The 26,627-nt window shown below is 38.3% G+C and overlaps 1 protein-coding gene across 2 annotated transcripts; it reads right to left on the minus strand.

Moving 5' to 3' along the window:
- Positions 1 to 1,140: 1,140 nt before the first annotated feature.
- Positions 1,141 to 25,142, minus strand: inpp5ka (inositol polyphosphate-5-phosphatase Ka). Of its 2 annotated transcripts, XM_079677385.1 has the most exons (14): positions 25,001 to 25,142; positions 23,491 to 23,569; positions 17,157 to 17,261; positions 16,724 to 16,832; positions 16,165 to 16,281; positions 15,023 to 15,198; positions 14,407 to 14,518; positions 11,915 to 12,024; positions 10,523 to 10,549; positions 7,106 to 7,334; positions 6,705 to 6,842; positions 6,468 to 6,551; positions 5,190 to 5,294; positions 1,141 to 3,170 (listed from the first exon to the last, which is right to left on the minus strand). In XM_079677385.1, the coding sequence occupies exons 2-14, from the start codon at positions 23,556 to 23,558 to the stop codon at positions 3,075 to 3,077; spliced, it is 1,476 nt and encodes a 491-aa protein (XP_079533511.1). In that variant the 5' UTR covers positions 23,559 to 23,569; positions 25,001 to 25,142; the 3' UTR covers positions 1,141 to 3,074. The 2 variants fall into 2 exon arrangements, with proteins under 2 accessions (XP_079533511.1, XP_079533512.1); XM_079677386.1 differs by lacking the exon at positions 10,523 to 10,549.
- Between the last annotated feature and the right edge of the window lie 1,485 nt (positions 25,143 to 26,627).

The following is a 26,627-nucleotide window of genomic DNA, read 5'->3' on the forward strand; positions in this document are numbered from 1 at the left end:
CAACGGAGAAGTGGAAAAGTGTCCGGGGCTTCGGCCCGAAGGAGCTTTTTTGAGCCCCTTCTCCTTTGGCACTTAGTAATTTTTTCGAGAATTTTTTTAAACTTCATATTTGATTATTTTAAGATATAATTGACCGTTTTTTTCACTTTTTTCTTCTTTCCACGGGTGGAGGCTCATGGCAGGCCGCCTATGAGCTCCCAAATTCGGCCTGGAACCTCCAGGATTTGTGGGCTAAGTTCCATAAACTGACAAAGTCACCCAGAAATATCACTTTTATTGCCCAAAAAGATATAATACAAATACATTTAAATAGTAAAAGTTACAATTGTGCTCCGAGTAACCCGGAATTTGATTTATATAGCCCAATGATAGTGAATAAAAATCATTTTCATGGAAAAAAGTTTTAAAACGCCTGATTAATGCAGATGCAGGACCCCAGTGAGCTCAAGACTATGTGCATTGTGTTAGGGAACCATATTAATGATATAATAAATCATTTAAATGCAAAAATAATGATTACAAATCATTTTTAGGGGGACAACTGTGGAGAGGAGCCGGAAAATGACTCTTCAGCACCCCGGAGAAGCAGGGTGTGAGACTCACAGAGTGCACCCAGAGAGATCCTTGCAGCACATGGCTCTTGCACCCAGTCTGTAGCCAGAGAACAGGCTGCTTCACAGCACTTTGTAACCCAGGAAAGCAGCTTGAATCGTGGGTACATGAGTGTTAAAAGTGCATTAAACTGTTTAAATTCAAATGTATGTTTGACTGCATAAACATCCGGTGTTATGGACATATTCATGTCAGTATGGACAGAAAACTGTCCATTTCGTCCCCTTTTAAGTCATGAAATGTACAAGAAGATGAAAACAGCAGAGTCACTGCTGTTAGCAGGGTCTCAGACTCACAGGCACATATGCAGAGATCCAGGGTGATGCACATGGCTTTTCTACCCAGGAATAAGTCTTTGAAAGCTGGGGAAAAGTGGTGTGAATAGAGGGAGAGAACCCCCAGAGAGAAGCGGAGTGTGAGACTCACAGAGCGCACCCATTTCGGCAATGTACGGCAACCCAAGAAGGACATTTGATACAGCGGCATTTCACAAAGAAGAGAAAATAACGCTCAAAAAACCAGACGACATTAATAATAATAAACTTTATTTATATAACACCTTTCATGCTTGAAGTGCTTTTACAGAGTATGACATAAAATGACAATAACAAATGAGGAACAATAATTAAAAACAAGGTGTAAACAAACAGAAAGAGTTATATCTTAAAACATGAACAGTGATACTACTAACAAATTACTATTGCCTCAAATTATAAGCCAAATTAAAAAGATTGGTCTTTAATTTAATTTAAATGGCCGACCGACCCTTTTTGACTGGTCATATTTCTGGAGTAATTATACCGTTTTTGAGGAACAGAAATGTTGTTTTCTGGCATCACTTTAACATTTTAACAAGGTGCTTGTGGGTGAGCAAACTTGGAATAATAAGCTAAATATAAATATACTTCAAGGTCCTCCAGGAACAACTGAAGTTTAATTAATAAATGTGACAATAAAATAAAAAACAGCTAAATATTCTCTTATCTTCCTCCAGCAGCGTATTACTGAAACACCTAGGATTGTGTACATTAAAAAATGTAAAACCTTTAAAATAATAACTTACAGAGCACAGATTAAAATCACTCCTGTTTGAATAATTATCTGAATATTTCTGAATAAACAGTGACTTTTTAGCCAATATCACCTCCTCAGTTCCCCCTCTATACATTCAAATGAATACAAATTAAGGTTTATATCTTCTCTCTTAGCTGTAGTGCTAATTATCAACGTTTCTAAAACCAATATATTAAAAATGTATGAATGGAAAAAAGGTGTATTTTCATTATGATTTTAAAGGGTTTCATTATAATCTTTATCCAATATTTAATACTTCTTGATGAATCCAAACTACTTTTGAAATGTGAACAGTGCAACAATGATGTAGAATAACTGGTATCATCGTTCTTTAAAATGTATTTTTTCCACTATCAATGCTATGCTAACACGCACTCTACAGCGCTGGAAGTAATACAAGTTTTATTTCTGCCAAAACTAAACCTCTGAAATATAAATGTTCCCACAGACTTTGAAACCTAATGTTTATCTTTAGTTGGAGCTTCTCCTTTTTCAAACCTTTCCTCCTAAATGTGAGTTCAAAGCTCTGATTATCTCCTGAACAAAGACTATGAACATATTCATCGTCCTCTGTTTATAAGTGACTGTTATTTTTGTATATATTGACTCTTCTGCCGTTATATTTTCCTTTTGTATTGATGCCTCTTAATGTGGGACTTTGTATACATGTGTAAATGTTTGATTCTGTAGATATCTTTAAATATTTAAACTTTTATTCATCGGGATTGTGAGAAACAGCATTTCTAAGATGTGGAAAATACAGCTAAATATGTACTTTTAATAAATATTTATCCTGTGTAAAGTCTGGTAGCATGATAATTAGTTCTTTATATTTCCAGGAATGGCTTTGATGATGCAAATAAGCAAAAAATTGACATTTAATCGCTGATTTTGCTAAAAAATGACAAAAAATCAACGTGTTTTGCTAACTTTGCAGCTCCCTTTTTCCTCTCATTTCAGCAGCAGTCGAGTGCTTTCACCTTTCCAATCTAATTACATATTCATAATAAACACACAGAGTTTACACAGCATTAACATGTGTTAAAACATACTTAATCTAAACAACTCCGACAACATACCTCACTCTCTGTTTCCTCCCATTCCTCAAACATTAAATCAAAATCAAAGCACTTTCTGTTTAACCAATTTAAATCTGAGTTTCCATAGAAAGCCTCTCCTCAGGGATTAAGCCACTTGTTGAAGGACTGTAGAGAAAGTCTCATTTTCAAAGGAGTGAACTGACCCTGAGTCACAGTGTCAGAGGTCAGAGGTCAGAGGAAATGTAACAGCATAAACAGGCAATAATTCTGCCTAAAGGGAATCACAGTGAGGTTAAACATCCTGCTGTGTTTCTCTGGATCTGGATCTGGATCGTACCACACTGACGATCACTGATGGAAATCTTCGCCCGCTACGATTTGATCCAGATCGTTGATTCTCTCCGGAGAAAAACCTTCCTCGATGGCAACCTTCGAAGCAAGGACCTAAAAGACAGATATATGTATTATATATATATTAGGGCCGGGACTTTAACGCGTTAATTAAGATTAATTCATTACACAAAAATTAACGCATTTTAATCGCACTTATTTTTGCACCGCGGAACGTTTCTCACTGGATGAGTTTCAGGGGTACCGATTATACTGGAGCACCAACTAACGTTCATGACTTCAGACAACAACAAACCACAGTGAACAATAGTCAAACATGAACGAAGAAGCTGATGAGACCGCTTTGGTTGGCCCCGTGGATGGGACATTTTGTTTTAAAAAACTGACGGATGGAAGCGTCGATAAGAGCACGGTTGTTTGCAAATTATGCAAAAAGGAATTTTTTATATCACCGCAGCACATCAAGCCTCAAGTATCACCTCAATGCAAAACATATAGCAGCTAGCGTGGAAGCTAGCGTGGACGTTAGCCCGACTCCGAGTACAAGGACCCACACCCAATTCGTGTTGATCAAACAGTGGCCTATGCAACAGAGAGATTTTATTGTTCATCAGGATATTGGAAGAATAGGAGGGATTGAGGTCAATCACAGGCACTTTTTTATTTTATTTTAAATGGTACACTTTATGTTGAACTATGTATTATGTTGTTGGTGCAACTGGCACTTTATGTTGAACTGTTTATTGTTTTGGCCAAGGTTATTGAGAGAGTTGGACTGAAATTGATTAGATTTTTTAAATCAACTGTTGGTAAATCAACAAAGTCTGTTATGGCCTCTGAAGCAACAGAGAGATGTTTTCTAATAGTCAGGGTTTCCAATGTTCTGAATGTACTTGAAAGTATTGTGTTTTACTTAAAAAACAAAGTGTTATAGTTTACAGAAGGTCTACCTACCTATAGGCTACCTGAATCTCTGAAATGTACTATATTCCTAAATATGCTATTGCTACACTTTATGGCAAAAATTGCACTTTTCTGTTGGTCTTGGTTAAGGACCACCTTGAAAAAAATAAACAATGTTTTGTTGCTTAAGCTTATGTATTCAGTCATTATTCAATGGTATACTAAAATCCATGTGAAAAAAATTGCTTCTCACTGTTCTCAGGTCAAATATTTATATGTGATTTAAAATGCGATTAATTTTGATTAATTAATTACAAAGCCTGTAATTAATTAGATTAATTTTTTTAATCGAGTCCCGGCCCGAATATATATAGATTTTATTTTACAGTATGTTTTGTGTTATGCTGCTCTATCTCACACAGGCTCCGCCCTCTACTGGACTCTATGGGTACTACTCTCATCAATGATACGCGAGCGGTCACACACGTTTATACAACTTCAGTGTGTGAACACTCACGTATCATTGAAGAAAGTAGTACCCTTAGAGTCCAGTAGAGGGCTCCGCCTGCGCTTATAGAACTAGGGTTACAATACGTAACCCCCCGTTGTGTCACATGTATTATTGACATTTATGTTTAGTGTTTATTTTTGTTTTGTTCTGTTGTAACGCCTTGTGCGGAATGCTTTGGCAATAAGATGTTTAAAATGTGGTCGTGCCAATAAAGCCCTTTTGTATTGTATTGTATTGTATTGAGTCCGACTGGGACAGACTGGGCCAGGTTTAAGAGCTCAGACTGGTTTATTGTTATGCAAATTAAGTAGAACCGGCATTGAGTATTATGACACGGCCATATTTAGAAAAAAAAGTCTTCGCTGACAGCATAAGAACGCTAAAGTGACCTGTATATCATTGGTAATAAGCTACATTTGGAAAGGATTTAAAAAGGGTTTTTATCACGTTTTAACACTTTTAATTTTAAATTCTTATGTACTGCAGTAATTTACTTGAATTAGTCATGAAGTCAAATATTTATATTTATATTTCATGTCAACATTTATTCACATTTTTTAAATTTCCTAACAGTTTTTTAAAACAGTTTTTAAATACATACTTATAGATTATTGTGTGTGTGTGTGTGTGTGTGTGTGTGTGTGTGTGTGTGTGTGTGTGTGTGTGTGTGTGTGTGTGTGTGTGTGTGTGTGTCTCACCTTGAATGGTTCACTGACTCCGATGACGCACTGCAGAGCACCGCTGTAGTAACACAACACACAATCGCCCCCCCGCACAGGGATCTCCTCTTTACTCACATACACCTTTGGAAACACACACACACACACACACACACACACACACACACACACACACACACACACACACACACACACACACACACACACACACACACACACACACACACACACACACACACACACACACACACACACACACACACACACACACACACACACACACACACACACACACACACACACACACACACACACACACACACACACACACACACAGGTTTTAGTCTATATAAAATAGAAAAACAGAATAGTGGATGCTTAGAGATGTCGATTAATGTCATAAATTTGAATAAATATATTGTATGTTTACACATAGAAGGAATTCACTTAGAAAAACACAGAAAGAGGAAATAATTTGAAAAAAATATAGAACGTTTTCTAGAACTAAAAAAATATTATAAAGTAATAAAAAAAAATCTAAATTAAACAAATTAAAAACACAAATAAAATACAATGAAGTAACTTCAACTAAAAGTAGTAGCAAAAATATGTTTTTTGTTGACACTATACACAAGTAGAACACTTTATGTTTTGAGTAGTGAAATAAGGATGTATCATAGGATAACCTGTGGTTGTGGGCCCCTTATTTCAGGGTAAGGGTCCTCATTTTAATTAAAATGTCTGTTCTATAGTTTGTATATAATTCATTTAATTGTGTATTATTGTCTATGAAATATTTATTGTAAAAGTTGTTGTTTGAGTCCTTAGAAAAGCCCTTTATAAATTAAATGAATATAAATGTATGATTTGTTATGACTGTTTGTCATCTTGCTATTTACTTATTTATCAAAATAGTTATCAGCGTAATAAACCGTATTCCATTCCATCTTACTGTACAATATTACATTTTACATTCTGTTCTTGTATATATCATATTCTATTTACGTGTATATAGACTTCTTGCACAATGTTTTATTTGTATTTTTGTATTTTATTATACATGTTGTCATAAGATGTTCATTGCCATTTCTACACTGAAGCTTATGTGCATATGAGATTCAAACCTTTGAATTTATATTGTTTTTATTTCTAATTCACCATTTAGCCGTTCCTCGTCCTCCCTCGTGCATCTAGGTTTCTCTAACGTCTAAATAAGACGCTGTGTTATGTTGATCATTTGAAACATAGGTATTTGAATAACTCAAACGTAATTAAAGGTGATGCAGGACTCTCTACCTCAGTGGCTTCCTCGCTGGAGTTCATCTCGTCGTCTTTGACCCAGGTGTAGGTGATGTAGTCCGTCACGCTGCTGAACCCCACCTGCATTCAAACACACATCAAGATGGTCAAAGTGGAAATGTGAAAGCATCATATTTATATTTCATTTGTGTTTGAATTATTAGAAAGGGTGCCCAATATCATTCACATTCAACCCATCTAAAACCCTTATTATTCTGAATGACCCTGGTTGACCTTAAAGAGTCCGATCCAGTCCCAGGAGCTCGAGGGGAACGGCTGCATGGCTCGGTACAGAACCACCGCGTCAAGGTCTGAACTCCACTCTCCTTCTGCCTTCACACGCACCAGAGGAGCAGTGAACCTCTTCTTCAGCTGCGCACACACACACACACACACACACGCAATTTCAAAAAAACGTGTAAGTTCATTAGCTTTTAAAGTGCAGGAATACAAAACCAATACCAGGATAAGTGTGTGAGAGAGAGAGAGAGAGAGAGAGAGAGAGAGAGAGAGAGAGAGAGAGAGAGAGAGAGAGAGAGAGAGAGAGAGAGAGAGAGAGTGTGTGTGTGTGTGTGTGTGTGTGTGTGTGTGTGTGTGTGTGTGTGTGTGTGTGTGTGTGTGTGTGTGAGTCTCACCTCCAGAGTGAAGACCCCGGTGACTGGTTTGTGGTCGCTGATGCTGAACTCCATGTTGCAGGTGTACAAATCCTGCCTGATCTTCAGCGGGAACTCCTCCTCTTCCTCCTTCTCCTCCTCTTCCTCCTCTTCCTCTTTCACCTCCAGAGCAGAGTTTCCCTCTTCCTCCTCAGCGGGTCGCAGCCTCCACAGAATCCTGTCGGTCCAGGCCGGTTTACGCTTCTTACCGCTGGAAAATGTGATAAGGGAAGAGGAAGAAAAGAGGGGAGGTTTAGTGAGGAGATAAGGGGTGTTTCTCAATGTCGAGGAAGGATGCTCCAGAGCCACTATTTCAAGGATGCTACGTCATCGAGTCCAGGATCCTTGGAATTCTACCGAAGACTGAATCCTTCGTTGCGGGAAATTTCGAGGATGCACATGTGTATGACGCACACCTGCACACTTGCTAGCCTGTCCCATTCTTCGTTCTCCGAATGAAAGGAAGGGTTCTTGCCTAGCCTCTGAAGGACCTGACTCGGAGGGGCATGTCCTACCAAGGAAGCGTCCTCGACATTGAGAAACACCCTAGGTCCAAATTGTTTATAACTTACCAGGAACCAGCGTTTACATTATCCGGTATTTGCCTGACTTTGAATGGAAAAGTCTGTAGAAGTCTGACACATTTTAAACTCTCCTCAGTCTGAAGTGTATTCAAATCAGGCTGAGGAAAACAATATTTACAAATTGTTTCTTTTATTATTATTTGCTTATGTTATTTGAGAATATGTGGTCATGAAGCGGAATATTTTTGTTATTTCTTTGTCTTTAAAGTTGTTGTTTTTGTGCCGTTTGACGTGTTTTATTTAGTAAATCTACTTCCCTTAATGACTCCATTGTTTGTAAAGCCTTCCTATCGATTGTTTTGAAGCTCAATAATAAACACAGATGATATTTGACCGTATTTCCTCCCATTATTTGGCACATTGATTCATTCCCAAATCTTCCCACACGTTGACAGGCACCTATTTGTTAATCCTTGCTTATTCAAACAGATAGATAGAAACTGTATTGATCCCAGAAGCAGAAGTGTGTTCCAACTAGTGCTGTGTACCTGGACTCACATTCAGGTTCAGGTCCGGACTCAAGTCCAGAGGTTCAGGCTCAGGTCCGGATTTATATGCCCGGACTTGTGTCAAGTGGTGTGAGTAACTAAAGTGAATTTATTGTGAGCTAATTATCAATTTAAAAAAAAATCATAATCAACTCAAATTCAAACTCGTCAGGTTTATTGTGCCCCCTTCCAACTTGTGTCTACACCATGTCTTTTCTAGAACTCTACATGTGTTACTAACTACACAACACAACTACATACATAGTGATGTACATACAAGACTCAATATGCAAGAGTACAAGTCAATGTGTTCTTGTTCAAGAACAACAGCATATTGACATTGTCTGGGTGAAGTGTTGCTCTTTCGGCAGACACTATATCACCATACATATAAAGGAGTTAGCTTAGCTACACTACCATATATGGCAACCAGTATCCCATGCTGTCAGTTAGCTACACTACCATATATGGCAACCAGTATCCCACGCTGTCAGTGTCCACTATGTCTAAGCCAGTTTCCCTTGACGTCACACAGATCTCGCGAGCAGTTGCGATATTTTGCGAGACTTCGTGAGTTCAGTAATGGCCGCCATATCAGAAGCCAAAACAATGTTTTTCGTCTTTTCTCAGCGCAAATTTCTCGATCTATGGAAGGTTTTAGATGGTTTAGAACAAAAAGGAGAATATACGTAAGTACCGGTTCCCGACGTTCCGGTTTTAACCGGACTTGAACCGAACCTTTTTACAAGTCCAGTACCGGTTCGGTGTACCGGTACGCAGCACTAGTTCCAACATTAAAATACAAATCTTAAAATACTTTTAAAAAACTGAATTACCAATTAAAAATAAAATGAAAAATATTATATCAAATATAAACAAAACAATATAAAATATTCCGGATGATTAAAATAAAAAGTCAAAAATACGACAGGATCTAACATACTACAGGAAAACCGCCTGAAAAAACGTGGGATATTTTCTAAAAAGCGAGACCTGTGGCTCCACTTTCACAGAGCCACACAATTAGTGTAATACTAATGATATTAGTTTGGCATCTGTGCAGAAACACCAGCTTTAAACTGAATTGCATTAAAAAGGAAACACCAAAACAGTCGTGAGTCTGGCCGCCACCTGCAGGAACGGTGGTACCATGTTTGGGTAATTCAACTAAATCCAACACAAACATATTGAATCATCCACAGTGACATATCTGTTATATGTGTTATAATTATATGTGTATTCTAGCCATGCATGTTAGCTGTTATGCAGCCGCAGCTCAGAGCTTTAACTGTACATATAAAAAACATGCTCAGAGGTTAAATGCAGGTTAATACAGACTGCTAACATCTAAAAGCACCCTGTGGAGTTATAGTTACATTCATGGTTCCTTTTAAAAATGCATCTTCTATGATAACGGTTGACTTCAAAATCCAAATGATATATTATTCCTATCCAGGGGTTTTTCTAGAAAGATATAATATGAGGTAATACTGTGGTGCTGAGCTTGTTTATAAGATATATCAATTCTGGCGAGAACATGACGCCCGTATACAAGATGGCGCTAACGTAAACAACAACATGATGTCGGAGCTCCGTAAAAAACAAAGGTTTCTCTGCCATCGGACGCTCTGTTTCACTGGTCATATTTCTGGAGGAATTATACAGTTTTTGAGGAACAGAAATATTGTTTTCTGGCATCACTTTAAAATGTTACGATTTTCGTGGTGCAGACAAAACTCTGATATTAGCTGTAGTGCTATCAATGTATTAAAACGAAAAAAAAAGCTCATAAAACTATTTCAATTCTTAATAATAAAATCAGCATTGTTTACATCCATGTCTTCCAGCTATAAGAGCCTGAATGTACATGTGTCTCGGTGCATCTCTACCATCTGTATCAGTAGATTAAAATCAAATAATGAAGCTATGAAAGGGAATGTGAATCTCCTCTGCGAAGTCCTCATTTTGTGCAAGAATGATTAAAAATAATGGTATCTTAATATGGACAAATAACAACTCCACAGGTTGCCTTTAACAGATATAGCATTTAGCCACCAAAAAACATGTACTGTATGGGGTCAGACTACTTCCTGGAAAATAAACATGCGTTCAGTCTTTCTGTGCGTAGACGTTCCCAAATGTGTCTCAGAAAGACTGTTAGTTGCACCTGCTTTGTTTGCTTATTGTGCCGTGCGTTACTGAAGCCTTTAACTAGAAGTTACTCTACGTAAAAAGGGGAATAGCATGATGTTAAAAGTAGCACATGTGCAGTTAGGGGGATTAAAAACAGGGTGATATCATTTAGGTAAGGGACAACAAGCTCTTACTTAAAGCCAAACCAGTTCCTGTAGAGCCTGTGGAGTTTAAATCACAATCAGAATATTATTATTAAAAAATACAGGAGGTAAAATAAATGAAAGTACACATTTGCAATAAGTAAATAAAATAAAAAGGAATTCAATTATATTTATAAAAACAAGGAATTAGGGTAAAAATGTGCAATAAGAAAATAAAATAAAAAATAGGAAAACATGTGTTTAATAAGAGGATGAAAAAATTGTGCAAAAAGAAGATTAAATTGAATAAAATAAAAATGCAATATATGTATAAAAATAAGAAATTAAATAAAAAATGTGCAACAGGAAGATACAATTGGGGGAAAAAATATAAGTTGAAATATAGTTAAAGAAATAATAGAAATATGTATATAAAATTAAATTAAAAAGAAATTAAAATAGATGAATAAATAGGAAATGTAATTACAAATGTGCAACAGGAAGAAAGGAAAACCATCCCGTCCTAAAACCCGGAAGGAAGCTGCCGGTTCCCTCGACAAAAAGGCAACGGGATTTCTCCATAGGATTTTGGAAAATAGCTGGAAATAAGGTCTGTGGCTGAAACACATTAATATACATAATCTCCACATGTCTACCCTACTTTTATAATTTTTGAATAGTAAATCTAATGGCCAGAAGCAAAATGCTAACGTGATGCTATAAAGGAACTACAGCCGAGTCCAGCAGCACGACTTCAACGCCACGCCAACTTCAGATCCATGTTCAAACACACAGATTCTAAATGGTACGAGTTGAAGCGTTTGTTTGAACAGTCTGCAGGAGGCAGGGACTTGCTTTCAAGCAGAACAGAAACTAACTTAGAGGAGTGTTTACGTGTTCGGTGTAATGACGTACAACGGCCTCCACAGCTTCTGTAGTCCTATTCAGCCACTTGGTAACAACCATCGTTTCTCAGACACGTAAACTCTTCAGAGATCACCAGTGGGGTCACTGCTGATGGATTTAATGTCTTAGAACAAAACGTGATCCGTCTCTTCAATGTGTCTCAACCACAGACCTTAGTTCAGATATTTTCCAAAATCCTATGGAGAGATCCCATTGGCTCTGAGACGAGGGAACAGGAAGTGGAGAAATGCTGACTCACTTCCTGGTTTTTGGACTCGTTCCTGCACCACTCTACATGTACAGACACAAGACATTATAGTAAAAATATTCAATAAAAAGATAATAAATAATACAAATATTTAAATAAAATTAAGAAGTTAAGTTAAAAATGTGCACTTAGTCAATAATATTCAATTAAATTATTTATGTCTACATAAGAAGTAAGAAAACAGGTGTAGAGGCCGCTACTGGAAATAAAAAGCACTGACTTAAAAAGGTGTGATTAGGATTAATTAGGACGTTATTTGGAACAGTTACCTGCTGTCATAATTGTCGGAGTTTAGGTCAAACTTGTAGGTGGGCTGAAAGTCCAGAGGCCCTTCATCAAACTCCTGCAGCAGCTGCTCCTTCTTCTTCATCATCGTCAGCTGAGAACCACAACACACACTTTTCTCAGCAGGAGAGGACTCTTTAAAGTAGAGACACTACATACTGATATACACCTGAACATCAGCAGGAGAGGACTCTTTAAAGTAGAGACACTACATACTGATATACACCAGAACATCAGCAGGAGAGGACTCTTTAAAGTAGAGACACTACATACTGATATACACCTGAACATCAGCAGGAGAGGACTCTTTAAAGTAGAGACACTACATACTGATATACACCTGAACATCAGCAGGAGAGGACTCTTTAAAGTAGAGACAATACATACTGATATACACCTGAACATCAGCAGGAGAGGACTCTTTAAAGTAGAGACAATACATACTGATATACACCTGAACATCAGCAGGAGAGGACTCTTTAAAGTAGAGACACTACATACTGATATACACCTGAACATCAGCAGGAGAGAACTCTTTAAAGTAGAAACACTACATACTGATATACACCTGAACATCAGCAGGAGAGGACTCTTTAAAGTAGAGACACTACATACTGATATACACCTGAACATCAGTAGGAGAGGACTCTTTAAAGTAGAGACACTACATACTGATATACACCTGAACATCAGCAGGAGAGGACTCTTTAAAGTAGAGACACTACATACTGATATGAACCTCAACATCAGCAGGAGAGGACTCTTTAAAGTAGAGACACTAAATACTGATATACACTTGAACATCAGCAGGAGAGGACTCTTTAAAGTAGAGACACTACATACTGATATACACCTGAACATCAGCAGGAGAGGACTCTTTAAAGTAGAGACACTACATACTGATACACACCTGAACATCAACAGGAGAGGACTCTTTAAAGTAGAGATACTACATACTGATATACACCTGAACATCAGCAGGAGAGGACTCTTTAAAGTGGAGACACTACATACTGATATACACATGAACATCAGCAGGAGAGGACTCTTTAAAGTAGATACACTACATACTGATATACACCTGAACATCAGCAGGAGAGGACTCTTTAAAGTAGAGACTCTACATACTGATATACACCTGAACATCAGCAGGAGAGGACTCTTTAAAGTAGAGACACTACATACTGATATACACCTGAACATCAGCAGGAGAGGACTCTTTAAAGTAGAGACACTACATACTGATATACACCTGAACATCAGCAGGAGAGAACTCTTTAAAGTAGAGACACTACATACTGATATACACCTGAACATCAGCAGGAGAGGACTCTTTAAAGTAGAGACACTACATACTGATATACACCTGAACATCAGCAGGAGAGAACTCTTTAAAGTAGAAACACTACATACTGATATACACCTGAACATCAGCAGGAGAGGACTCTTTAAAGTAGAGACACTACATACTGATATACACCTGAACATCAGTAGGAGAGGACTCTTTAAAGTAGAGACACTACATACTGATATACACCTGAACATCAGCAGGAGAGGACTCTTTAAAGTAGAGACACTATATACTGATATGAACCTCAACATCAGCAGGAGAGGACTCTTTAAAGTAGAGACACTAAATACTGATATACACTTGAACATCAGCAGGAGAGGACTCTTTAAAGTAGAGACACTACATACTGATATACAGCTGAACAACAGCAGGAGAGAACTCTTTAAAGTAGAGACACTACATACTGATATACACCTGAACATCAGCAGGAGAAGACTCTTTAAAGTAGAGACACTACATACTGATATACACCTGAACATCAGCAGGAGAGGACTCTTTGAAGTAGAGTCACTACATACTGATATACACCTGAACATCAGCAGGAGAGGACTCTTTAAAGTAGAGACACTACATACTGATATACACCTGAACATCAGCAGGAGAGGACTCTTTAAAGTAGAGACACTACATACTGATATACCCCTGAACATCAGCAGGAGAGGACTCTTTAAAGTAGAGACACTACATACTGATATACACCTGAACATCAGCAGGAAAGGACTCTTTAAAGTAGAGACACTACATACTGATATACCCCTGAACATCAGCAGGAGAGGACTCTTTAAAGTGGAGACACTACATACTGATATACACCTGAACATCAGCAGGAGAGGACTCTTTAAAGTAGAGACACTACATACTGATATACCCCTGAACATCAGCAGGAGAGGACTCTTTAAAGTGGAGACACTACATACTGATATACACCTGAACATCAGCAGGAAAGGACTCTTTAAAGTAGAGACACTACATACTGATATACCCCTGAACATCAGCAGGAAAGGACTCTTTAAAGTAGAGACACTACATACTGATATACCCCTGAACATCAGCAGGAGAGGACTCTTTAAAGTAGAGACACTACAAACTGATATGAACCTGATATGGACTATTTAAGTCTCAAACCTGGTCTTTGCTCCACAGCAGGCTGTAGTTCTGCTGTTCGATGCAGGAGCGTACAAAGTGCATGCCATGATCCTGAATCCTGAAGTTCAGATCTCCAAACCAGAACACCAGCCTGAGCCGAGGGGAAAGGAGAAGAAGTAGAAGTAAAAATAATCAAAAAAGTGAGAAAATTAACACATCATTTTAAACATTGAAAAAGCAAAATTGTAATTTATTTTGCAAGTTTTGATCCTCATACTCAAGTGTCTTTAATATGTTTGATACATTTTGTCGATTATGACCTTATAAATTAGGCGTTATTCTGATTTTTCAGGATTTACAGATTACAAATTTTTATTTTTATCAACACACAACTGTAGATATAATTAAAAAAATACATTTACTGTAAATGAAATGTTTTATATTGTAGTGAAATGTACAAATTTGTACTTGTACTACTTATGTTAATGTAAATATCTTAATCATATATTTGTTTTGCAATTTTTTACTTGAACTTGTATGAATAATTTTTTATTCTGAAATGCAACATCTGTTACAAATTCCACCTGCGGGAATAAATTGAGTTTTTCTGATATAATTATTTTTTAGTAAACCAGAGTTTTTATTATCTACTCACTTGTGGTCCGCAATTTTTGGAGCAATTTCACAGTCGAAGTCCAGTTTGTCCATGATGTACTCGAACTCATCCACCCTCTCTGAGGCGTAGTTCATGTGAGCGGCCAGGTGGCAGTTTAGGAAGCAGAGCATGTGACCGTAGAAAGAAAGACGGACAGAAACTCCACCTTTGTTTCCCTGAGAGAGAGAAACAAATTTAATTTCAGTTGTTTTTCTGTACAAATGGTCTTCTGTCACAAAAGCTGTCGAGTCATGAATCAGAAAGATGTTTGGAAACAGAGGAACTACTCTGACGTTCATTCACAATCTCAGCTGTGTGAGAAACCAACGATTACAACTCAGACAGAAAGAAATAAGAAAAATTCATCAAGTTTTCAAAATAACTTGATGACATTTTGAGAAGGAACACAAAGAAAGTCAAATAATTCTTTACTTCTGCTTCTGTGGTTCGGTTAATAGTCTTTTTAACACATTTTAATGTCCGAATTGAAAGGGGAACTGCAGATTTTACACATCATTGTGGTGTTTATATGTCAGGGTATATGGAGGAATCCTGAAGTCAAACGTAATACCTTTTAAGACCTTTAAGACCCTTTCCATACATTTTAAGACCTCATCCCCACTTGGAGTTTTAACCGGTTACCTTGGCGACACACTTTAGCTCATATTGACTATATACAGTATTGATTGTCCTTCCTCCTTATCTTCCAACCATTTGGACGACTGACGTTCATCCACAATCTCAGCCGTGTGAGAAACCAACGATTACAACTCAGACAGAAAGAAATACGACAAATTCATCAAGTTTTCAAAATAACTCATGAGATATTATTGACGTTGTTGAGAAGGAACACAAAGAGAGTGAAATCATTCTTTACTTCTGCTTCTGTGGGTCAATCAGTTTTTGCCACATGTTAATGTCTTAATTGAAAGGGGAACTGCTGATTTTACACATTAATGTTGTGTGTGTGTGTGTGTGTGTGTGTGTGTGTGTGTGTGTGTGTGTGTGTGTGTGTGTACGTGTACGTGTACGTGTACGTGTACGTGTACGTGTACGTGTGTGTGTGTGTGTGTGTGTGTGTGTGTGTGTGTGTGTGTGTGTGTGTGTGTGTGTGTGTGTGTGTGTGTGTGTGTGTGTCTCACCCAGTAACCATAGATGCCTGTGCGGGTGTAAGTGGCCTGGATGTCTCTGATGAAGGGGAGATGCTCCAGTTTGCAGAAGAAAAGCAGAAGAAGACCCTGTAACCTGACAGAGGAAACCTGACACATACACACACACACACACACACACACACACACACACTTTATTTATATAGTGCCTTTCATGCTTGACGCAGTCCAAAGTGCTTTCACAGAGTATGACAATAACAAATGAGGAACATAATTAAAAACAAGGTGTAAACAAACAGAAAGATTAATAAATAAAATAATGAAATAAATAAAACAACAATAAAACATGAAGAGTGATATTACAAAAAACAATTACAATTGTCCCAAATTATAAGACAAATGAAAAAAGTTAGGTCAATTCTGAAAACTGAACTACACATTACCTGTGAAAATGGCGTGTGTGTGTGTGTGTGTGTGTGTGTGTGTGTGTGTGTGTGTGTGTGTGTGTGTGTGTGTGTGTGTGTGTGTGTGTGTGTGTGTGTGTGTGTGTGTGTGTGTGTGTGTGTGAGGGTGTTTAGAGAAGATGGTGTACCTTAACGTAATTTAGTGGAGCCAAAGTGGACATGAACACTTGACTCCAGGGGTCGTCGAATATCGTGTCCGACACAAACCTCAACGGCCCTGAGAACACCTCCTGCAGACTAACACACACACACACACACACACACACACACACACACACACACACACACACACACACACACGTTAGTCACCTTGCCCCATTTCCAGTGTATAAACACAAAATATCCAGGCTGTAAGAATAGTTTGAAGCTTTGTTTATAACACAATAAATGTACATTGAAATAATTTAGATTTTATTTTTGCATGACTATTTATCGAGTGCATATAGAGATTAAGCTACACTAATCTTTAGAACAATTCAATCCTTTAATTATCCGACAGAGAGGAAGTTACAGGGTTAAATACTGACCCAATATTAATTTCCCTGTCCTTACACCACCTACCCAATAACGTAGAGGTCCGGGCCTTCTGGGTCGTTCAGATGGAGTAGAGAGGTTAAATCATCCGGGGGATCCACTGTGGCCACGTTCCACGTCACCATGTGGAGCCTGCAGTATGAAACAGGAAATACGAGTCATGAGTGCAGCTCTAGCATCCAATGATATTACAAATCCATCAATACTAGGGAGGTCAGGAAGTGGATAGATAAGTTCATTGAGTGGAGCAGGGATGATGTAAGCCGATCTGGTTTTTCAACAAAAAGAAAATGGGATTTAGATTATAGCAGAAAAAATAAGCTTAAATATGATTTATGCTGCTGTGTTTATTGTATTTTTGTAACTCTGGCACAACAATTTCCTTTGGGATAAATAAAGTCTTATCTTATCTTATGAACGATACTTGCACAATTTGTTCAGCGGGATAATCTCAACAGTTAAACACCTCTTTGTGATTTTTGAAGTAAAAAGCTAATGTTGGGCTATAAAGGAACTACAGCACGGTCACATGACTTCACATCACCACCGCTAAGCTAAAGGTGGCTAATGTTGGGCTATAAAGGAACTACAGCACGGTCACATGACTTCCCGTCACCACCGCTAAGCTAAAGGTGGCTAATGTTGGGCTATAAAGGAACTACAGCTCGGTCACATGACTTCACGTCACCACTGCTAAGCTAAATGTGGCTAATGTTGGGCTATAAAGGAACTACAGCACGGTCACATGACTTCACGTCACTACCACTAAGCTAAAGGTGGCTAATGTTGGGCTATAAAGGAACTGCAGCACGGTCACATGACCTCACGTCACCACCGCTAAGCTAAAGGTGGCTAATGTTGGGCTATAAAGGAACTACAGCAAGGTCACATGACTTCACGTCACTACCACTAAGCTAAAGGTGGCTAATGTTGGGCTATAAAGGAACTACAGCACGGTCACATGACCTCACGTCACCACCGCTAAGCTAAAGGAGGCTAATGTTGGGCTATAAAGGAACTACAGCACGGTCACATGACTTCACGTCACCACCGCTAAGCTAAAGGTGGCTAATGTTGGGCTATAAAGGAACTACAGCACGGTCACATGACTTCACGTCACCACCGCTAAGCTAAAGGTGGCTAATGTTGGGCTATAAAGGAACTACAGCACGGTCACATGACTTCACGTCACCACCACTAAGCTAAAGGTGGCTAATGTTGGGCCATAAAGGAACTACAGCACGGTCACATGACTTCCCGTCACCACCGCTAAGCTAAAGGTGGCTAATGTTGGGCTATAAAGGAACTACAGCTCGGTCACATGACTTCACGTCACTACCGCTAAGCTAAAGGTGGCTAATGTTGGGCTATAAAGGAACTACAGCACGGTCACATGACCTCACGTCACCACCGCTAAGCTAAAGGTGGCTAATGTTGGGCTATAAAGGAACTACAGCATGGTCACATGACTTCATGTCACCACCGCTAAGGTAAGGAGGCTAATGTTGGGCTATAAAGGAACTACAGGAAGTGCTGAAATTATGACTCACTTCTAGGTTTTAGGACTCATTCCTGCACAACTTTATAAATATACACGTTTACATTTAGCCGGAAAAACCACCAGCTGCACCACTTCACTAAATAAAAGCAGAACTGTCCTTCTCTTAGAACTTAATTCAGTGTAAACTAAAGATAAGAACATGATCTGAGTGTAGAAGATCTGACAGTATACGCACTGTGCGTCTACCAGCAACACATAATAACATCAGTCATATCTGCAGCTAAACAAGCATCAAGCAAACGGTTTAATTTCCTGTGCAGCTCGGAAAGTAAAAGGTCAAATAACCAAGAATGAAGAGAGTGTTTTGTTGGCTGTGAACGGATGAATTAAAGGAGGTAGAGGAACATTATGTCTGTCTGAAAACACATTCTCTTTCCACTTCAGGTCTTTTTGTTCACCACCTGAAACAGTTTTCCTTCCTCTTTCTTCCACAGATGACTGAGGCGTTAAACAGACTCTCCATTTTCTCACACAGCTCGCTTTCTGGGTCCAAATCATCCAGACATTTGATCAGCTTATTGATCCGATAGCAGAACCAGTTTTTTGCTGCTCTGTGTCTGAGAGACGTCGCTGGAGAAGCCAAAAAGACGACGACCTAAATGCATCCAGACTTAAAAATGTTAAAAAAAAATCTGTCTTGTGAGTGATAGAAAATTACCAAAGGAAGTATTTCCAGAAGGATTAATAGTTGTTGGAAGCGAGCCCAAAAAAAAACTCAAAATGTGACTTTTAAAGTATGTTTGGATTGCATGAAAAGCAGAAGTTTTGGCTGTTCCTGCAGAATAAAACCACAGAGTGAAATACAAAGTCCAGGCTGAAGGATTAGGCGCTACAGATTGGTTCATTTGTCTTTAAAAAAGAAAGAAAGCCTAATCTCAAAAGTAGGCCAATTAGAAACTTGGGAAATAAACATGCATTCTTTCCACTTTTCCAAACAGGACAACCGCTCATTGTTTGTTTGTTTTTCTTCTGATCCGCATTAGGTGTGTGCCGTGAGTCAAGCTGCCAGAATGCGGTCAGATTTGCAGACTGTGTTAGAGCGCATTCAACCCGAAATGAAACACGGACAATCAAGCTTTCAGGAAATCCTCTGAGTTTCAGTAGCAGCGGAAAGCACTGACGCGTCAGTCCACTTATGATGCAACACCTTTTATGTAATGTTTAAACAAAAGACTGCAACCCAAACCGTCAGATATGAGGAAGTAAAAGTAAAGAGGTCAAGTGAAAACCAGTAAAGAATAATTGGGAAGTCTGTCTTTCGTTATATTGAATAAAGTAATAAAGAAATATAATTGAAATTGATCTCAAATGCAGGAACAGAGTAACTTCATCCTCAGAGGATAAAGAGGTTCTAACAGCCAACAGTCCCACCATGCATACATCTATATCAGGGGTTTTCAAAGTGTGGGTAGGTGAGCCTCCCCTCAGAGAACATAAGAACAGCCGCGCCCCCCCACCCAATTATTATTGCTGTTATTATTATTATTGTTGTTGTTGCTATAATGCAGGGGTATTCAATGGCATTTCAAAGAGGTCCAGTAAGAGAAAATGTAATTAAATGCTCTGTTTTCGCTGTCTACCTTCCGCCATTTGAAATTACTCCGACTGTTTCTCTCCTCTTGTCTCGTCTCTGTGTGTGTGTGTTTGAATCTATCGTGCTGACTGCACCGATTTGATTGGCTGAGTAGCGTCACCTCCTTAAAACATTAAACAATAACTTTTTTAAACCTTTTTATTTTTATGTTTTAAACATATTGTATAAAACTCCCCCGCTACTTGGACTATTCCTTGCACCCCTCTAGAATAAGCCCGAATGGTCTCAACCATATTGCATAAGTAACGTGCACTTGTTATTATAACAAGATCACAAGGACGCTGGTAGCGATCGGAAAACTGAGTGTTGTTCAGTTTGTGTGTTGTGGAACATGCGTGTCCGTGCATGAAAATATACCACACACCCAATTACAATTGCATGTTCAATTCACTACCCTGGAAGTTAATACAGTTGTTAAAGTTGGAACAGCCTGTGGACAGCCGTTCTTCCTTGCATGTCAGTCGCCGACACCTTCTTACAGAGGACAGGCACATCTAGCTGCAGCACGACCCGTATATTTCCGCACGCCGTGTTCTCAAGACATATGTTTTTTTACATTTTCAACATGGTGGATACATCCTTATATGCTCCCGGCAACACACTGAACGTCAACTTTGCCTCCTTATTACACTCACCCCTACTTTAGTGGGAACAATGAGTCTGCGTCTTTGATGCACACAGGAATAAACGCAGATCATCCTCTGGCTGCAGCCTTTACCGGTACTTGCTTTTGATCAAAGTCAATGCGGAAAACCTGCACTCACACAGGTAGGTGGAGGTGAAGGGAATGAGCACTTTTACAGCCTTTTTGGCGAGGTGGGGGAACACGGTCTCCACAGACAGCCACAAGTGGGCAAGTGTCACTTTACTCGTCTTTTTCTCGTTCTTTTGTGTCTCACGCTGTGCCTCCCCTGAAGCTCTCTGGCGCCCCCCAGGGAAGGCGCGCCTCACACTTTGAAAACCGCTGATCTATATAATATACATGCATCTAACTGTATAGAAGTAAGAAAGCAGTCCACTAATCCTATCCGTGAATTCTCTAAGACTTCATCTAAACATGCCCACCTTTAAACCATAAACCCTCCAGTCTTCTGGAATGTCCTTTCTAAACACATGTCTATTTTTCACACATTTAAGACCAAAATACAATTTCAGGTAATCAGAGTTTAAGACATAATAAATACAATTATAAACGATTATATGATAAACTGACAAGACAATGAAGACCACACCGATCTACTACTCGTGCATCAGATACACACACCTACTTATTTAGATACTTCAATCTCATTACGTGACATAGTCCGTCCCCTGATTGATACGATGGTTATCTAGTGGACAATGTCTCCGGGCAAAGTCCCTTAACAAATCTGCCTTTTACTGCTGCTGGATTTTCTAATATACAGGAGTTTTAAAACACAGATAAACTGACTGGAAAACCGTTTTTACCCCCGAGTACATCATTTGAATTAACCAACCGTGACAGGGTTACAACATCTCCTTCTATATGTTTGGATAATGACAATAAAAGCTTTCTATTCTAATACAGTGGTACAGAGAGGGATGACTGTTATTGCTGCTTCTGATACTGCTGCAGGTCAATGTGTCTGATCTAGTTGCACCCCTTCAGAAGGTGCAGAGATGTGATATTTCTGTAGAGGACCCTCAAGGTAGCATCTTCCTGGTACCCTTCATACTGGATGTTGGAATATTGCAGTAAATAACCCCATGAAAATAAACAAATGTCTAACATGACTGTACATGACAGGTCACTTGTTAGACGCTCTTATCCAAAGTGGCTTATATACAAACGGTGGGATGAGCTCCCCATCGACATCCGGCCAGCAGAGAGTTTATACATCTGCCGTCGCAGACTGAAAACACACCTTTTCCGACTGCACCTCGGCCAATGAAATCTCTATACATGTTGTAATAATGTACTAGCACTTTGAATGGTTTGGCTTGGTTCAAACTAATGTACCTACATGATTCTTGTCACTCTGTACCCTCCTGGTTGAATGCACTTATTGTAATCGCTTTGGATAAAAGTGATATAAAAAGTGTCTGCCAAATGAAATGAAATGTACAATCCATACTGTGGGCAATCCGCACAGGAGTATTTTTGGGGTGAAGTGTCTTCCCCAAGGACACTGGTTCAAGCGGGGATTGAACCATCCGAAGACCCGAACACCACTTGGATTATAGTCATAGCATTAAAACAAATCTCCAGGGCCCAGGAGTTCAAAACTTTTAATCTCAATCAGATCCGATCCGATTTTGAAATCCCATTTTTTGTGATCCAGGATCAGACAAGTCGGTCAGATTTTGTCCCTGGAGTTCAAAGCAATTCAGGATAGGATCAGCCTGATCCAGATTACGATTTTTCAAGATGACTAGATCCTGAATATCAGTGCTTTAATCATACGAGCGCCATCTAGTGGACATGAAAGATAATACAAGGAAGACAAGAGACCACATTGCAGAGACATCTATAATGTTTAATTATATTTTTTTATTTGAAAGGTGATGACAGATGATGGACTTTTTTTTCATTGAAAATATTTTTACTTTAATCTAAATTACATTTGTGATTGACAATCTTTGCTGTGATACTTTTATGAGCATAAACATTTGTCATCAACATTTGCTTGAAAACAAAATATGCCACCACAAACGTGACCAAAAATGGAAAAACAAAATGTATTTCCCATGAAGGCTAAAAATTGTGTATTATTTCAGTTAACAAACTTTGCCATCTTATTTAAATTGAAACATATTTTTAAATAAATTGTACAGTACATTTTGCTCTGGTAATCCACTGGAAACCCACCCCTCTGGTGGGATCAGGATAATCCAGTTTTTTGGGATCAAACTGATCCCAATCCTGTGTTGTCGGTTTGAACTACCCATTTTGAAGATTTGATCCAGATTAAAGCTTGGATTGGATTTCCTGATCTGATCGGATATCAAAGTGATCCTAATCCTGTTTTTTGGTTTTGAACTCCCCAAAATCTAAATCTGATCTGTTCAGATAGGGATTAAAAGTTTTGAACTCCTGGGCCCAGAAGTCAGACATGAGCTGTGGCTCTGAAGCTGCATCACTTTAAACATTTCACAGGGAGGTCTGTGCTTGATGTAAATAATGGGATAATGCATTTATTTTGCCAAGAAGCAGATACAACAATGGCAGCAGAGCAAAGTCCCACCTGAAGCTGTCTCCATGGAAGTTTCCTCCCCTCAAAGTGAGGTCTGGCTGATCCTCATTCTCCTCCATGATCTCCACACCTTAAAAAAAAGCAATTAAATAAATATGCTGTTACACGCTGTTACTCGCTAAGGCAGGACAACGACATGTTGAGCCTGAATAAATGGGATAAGGCTGAAGGGTTGAGGTTAGTTTGTTTGTAAAGCACATTTCTGAAAGGCAATTCAAAGTGCTTTAAATTAGGCGATAACACATAATCATTCAAAACTAAATACATCGAACAAAAGGTTGAACTTTGAACTCTTTTTTGGCCTGTTTTGCTGTTCGGGCACTACTCGCTCTGAACTGGTTTAGTGGGAACGGTTTGAAGTTTATTCTTTGTGTTATTGGCAGAGGTGGCAGAAGTACTCATATCTTGTTCTATCTTGAGTAAAAGTAGAAGTACTCAGATTGAGTACTTGAGTAAAAGTAGAAGTACTCAGATCTTGTTCTTGAGTAAAAGTAGAAGTACTCAGATCTTGTTCATTATTAAAAGTAGAAGTACTCAGATCGAGTACTTGAGTAAAAGTAGAAGTACTCAGATCTTGTTCTTGAGTAAAAGTAGAAGTAGTCAGATCTTGTACTTGAGTAAAAGTAGAAGTACTCAGATCTTGTACTGTACTTGAGTAAAAGTAGAAGTACTCAGATCTTGTACTTGAGTTAAAGTAGAAGTACTCAGATCTTGTACTTGAGTAAAAATAGAAGTACTCAGATCTTGTACTGTACTTGAGTAAAAGTAGAAGTACTCAGGTCTTGTACTTGAGTAAAAGTAGAAGTACCAGAGTGTGGGAATACTCTGTTACAGTAAAAGTCCTGCATTCAAAATGTCCCTTAAGTGAAAGTAGAAAAGTATTCTCATCAAAATATAGTGAAAGTAGCGACAGTAAAAGTAGTCATTGTGCAGATTGGTCCATTTCAGAATAATAGATATGATATGTTTTATAATGATTGATCATGAAAGTGTTCTCAAAGCTGGTAAAGGTGCAGCTAGTCTGAATGACTTTGTATACTGCAGGGTAGCTGGTGGATTTACTCCAGGTGGAACTAAAGTCTGATTTAACACTTGATTATATTTCACATCATTCATCCACATCTGTGAAGTAACTAAAAGTATCAAATACATGTAGTGGAGTAGAAGTACACAGTAACATCAAATAGAAATACTCAAGTAAAATACAAGTACCTATAAGTACAGTACTTAGTTACTTTACACCTCTGCAGCTAGAAACGCTAACTAAAGCCTCTTATTTGAGATAGAGCTGAAGGTTGATAACAAAGTACATTTAGCAGATAACACGTGATTAATCTCAGTTATTTTTAGATAGCTGTTAGCATGTATTTACATTGAGCTAATGATCAACAGCTGTCATATGAGGCTCGCTAGTGATGCTGATAAACTGAAAGCTAGCTTCTTTAAACAGCTAGCTAAAACACGCTTTTTTCTACAAACTCTTATTATTTGAATGACTGACCTGTAAACGTGAGGAAGCGTTTCGTGTACTCCTCGATATACTTTGTTAGTTCCGGTTTTCTCTGGTTTAGTTTCTTCACTTTGAAAACAGACAGTAAACAAACCGCAGGACAGAAGCTAGTGTTGTTCTTTCCGCCCCTTAACCGGAGATGTACTAGATGCCTTCAAAATAAAAGCGCAACATGATTTTGCTTCAAAATAAAAGCGCAACACTGAGGTAAATTGTACTCAGACGTTTAACTTAATAAATATATTTTTATATTTTTAGTTAATACATTAATTACCGGCCCCTTAACCGGAAACATAATAGTTGCCTTCCAAATAAAAGCGCAACATAATTTTGCAGAACGCTGTGAGGTAAAGAGATGAGTACTCAGATGTTGTACTTATTAAGTGGCAATAGGCCTACTAGTAAGTGGAGCTTATCTAAATGTTTTTATATAATGATGCTGGATATCTTAACCTATATGTTAATTGTTTGTATAACCTCATAAATGTAGTAAAAAGGTCAATATTGGCTCCTAAAAATGTAGGAATAAAAGTACAAAGTGGCCATAAATCAAAATACCCAGGTTAGGTACAAGTACTTTAACATTTTACTTGAGGACAATACTTGAGGAGATATATTTTATTACACTTCACTGCTTTAAATAAGTAACTAGAACTTGTGTTGTTTACATACTGCCTTCTTTCATCTCCACAATATCACAAAAATCTCTTAACCAACGTCCTGTTTTTATCAACATTTAAGAGCTTGTTGAAGCACTTCCTTTTCGACAAAGCCTTTTCAATGAGGAGAGACCGTTTGGATGTAAGAATACATATTTATTGCCAGGAATACACAGATGAATGTAATGGAGTTTTGGCGATTAGGCAGGAGTATCATTCGGGAAGGGAGAACCGATCCGATGAAACCCCCCAGGGTCTAGACACTGGCGGTGGTGAATGGGTAGTTGGGGTCGGTCTGAAGGGGAGTGTGTGACTCAAACATTAACCCAATGAGTATAAGCATTCAAATTGAATACTGCTTCAACACTATGCATGTTATAATACACAACCTTTTACCCAACAGTCCATTTACTTAAGTACTACATAATTATGACAAATGATTATTTAAACGGGGTATGCTTAATTTTTTTAGAATGTAATTAAAAGTAGATATAGGTAATATTTAAACTCGCAATCAGTTTATACACTATGTAGAGACATGAATAGAACAATAAAAGCATGCATCAATTCGGAACCATTTAGGAGAAATTACTACTTTATTAATAAATAAAATAGTAAATATAGTGAGTACTTTTCCAGCATTTTTCCTTGTCATTTTAAAATCTATAAATGTAAACAATGTCCAGTGCTTTAAATGTTTGGGTTTTTCTTCAGTTGTGGAAACATTTGTAGCATTTTCCTGAACAAATATTGCAGGAATGATGATTTGCTAAATCTTTTAACGAACTGCATCATAAGTGCCAACCACTTGTTGCATTTACCAAAGAAACCGTTGTCTAGTGCCTGAGGATTATCCCTTTTCCTCCCTATAACTTCTTAAGCTCACAACATCTCTGCAGTGTTTCCACGGGGACCATTAAGACGAAGTCCTGCAAGGCTGAGTGAAGGTGGTCTTCATT

This window comes from Notothenia rossii (genome assembly GCF_949606895.1).
Source record: "Notothenia rossii genome assembly, chromosome: 4".
Taxonomy (NCBI): Eukaryota; Metazoa; Chordata; class Actinopteri; order Perciformes; family Nototheniidae; genus Notothenia; species Notothenia rossii.

What these genes read in the sequence shown, in the direction of transcription:
- inpp5ka (XM_079677385.1), bottom strand. Translation starts at nt 23,558, where the DNA reads ATGGAGGAGAATGAGGATCAGCCAGACCTCACTTTGAGGGGAGGAAAC. An exon ending in CCGGGGTCTTCACTCTGGAG is followed by an intron (nt 6,843 to 7,105) that starts GTGAGACTCACA and finishes GTGTGTGCGCAG; the next exon opens with CTGAAGAAGAGGTTCACTGC. An exon ending in GAGTCAGTGAACCATTCAAG is followed by an intron (nt 3,171 to 5,189) that starts GTGAGACACACA and finishes TCTGTCTTTTAG; the next exon opens with GTCCTTGCTTCGAAGGTTGC.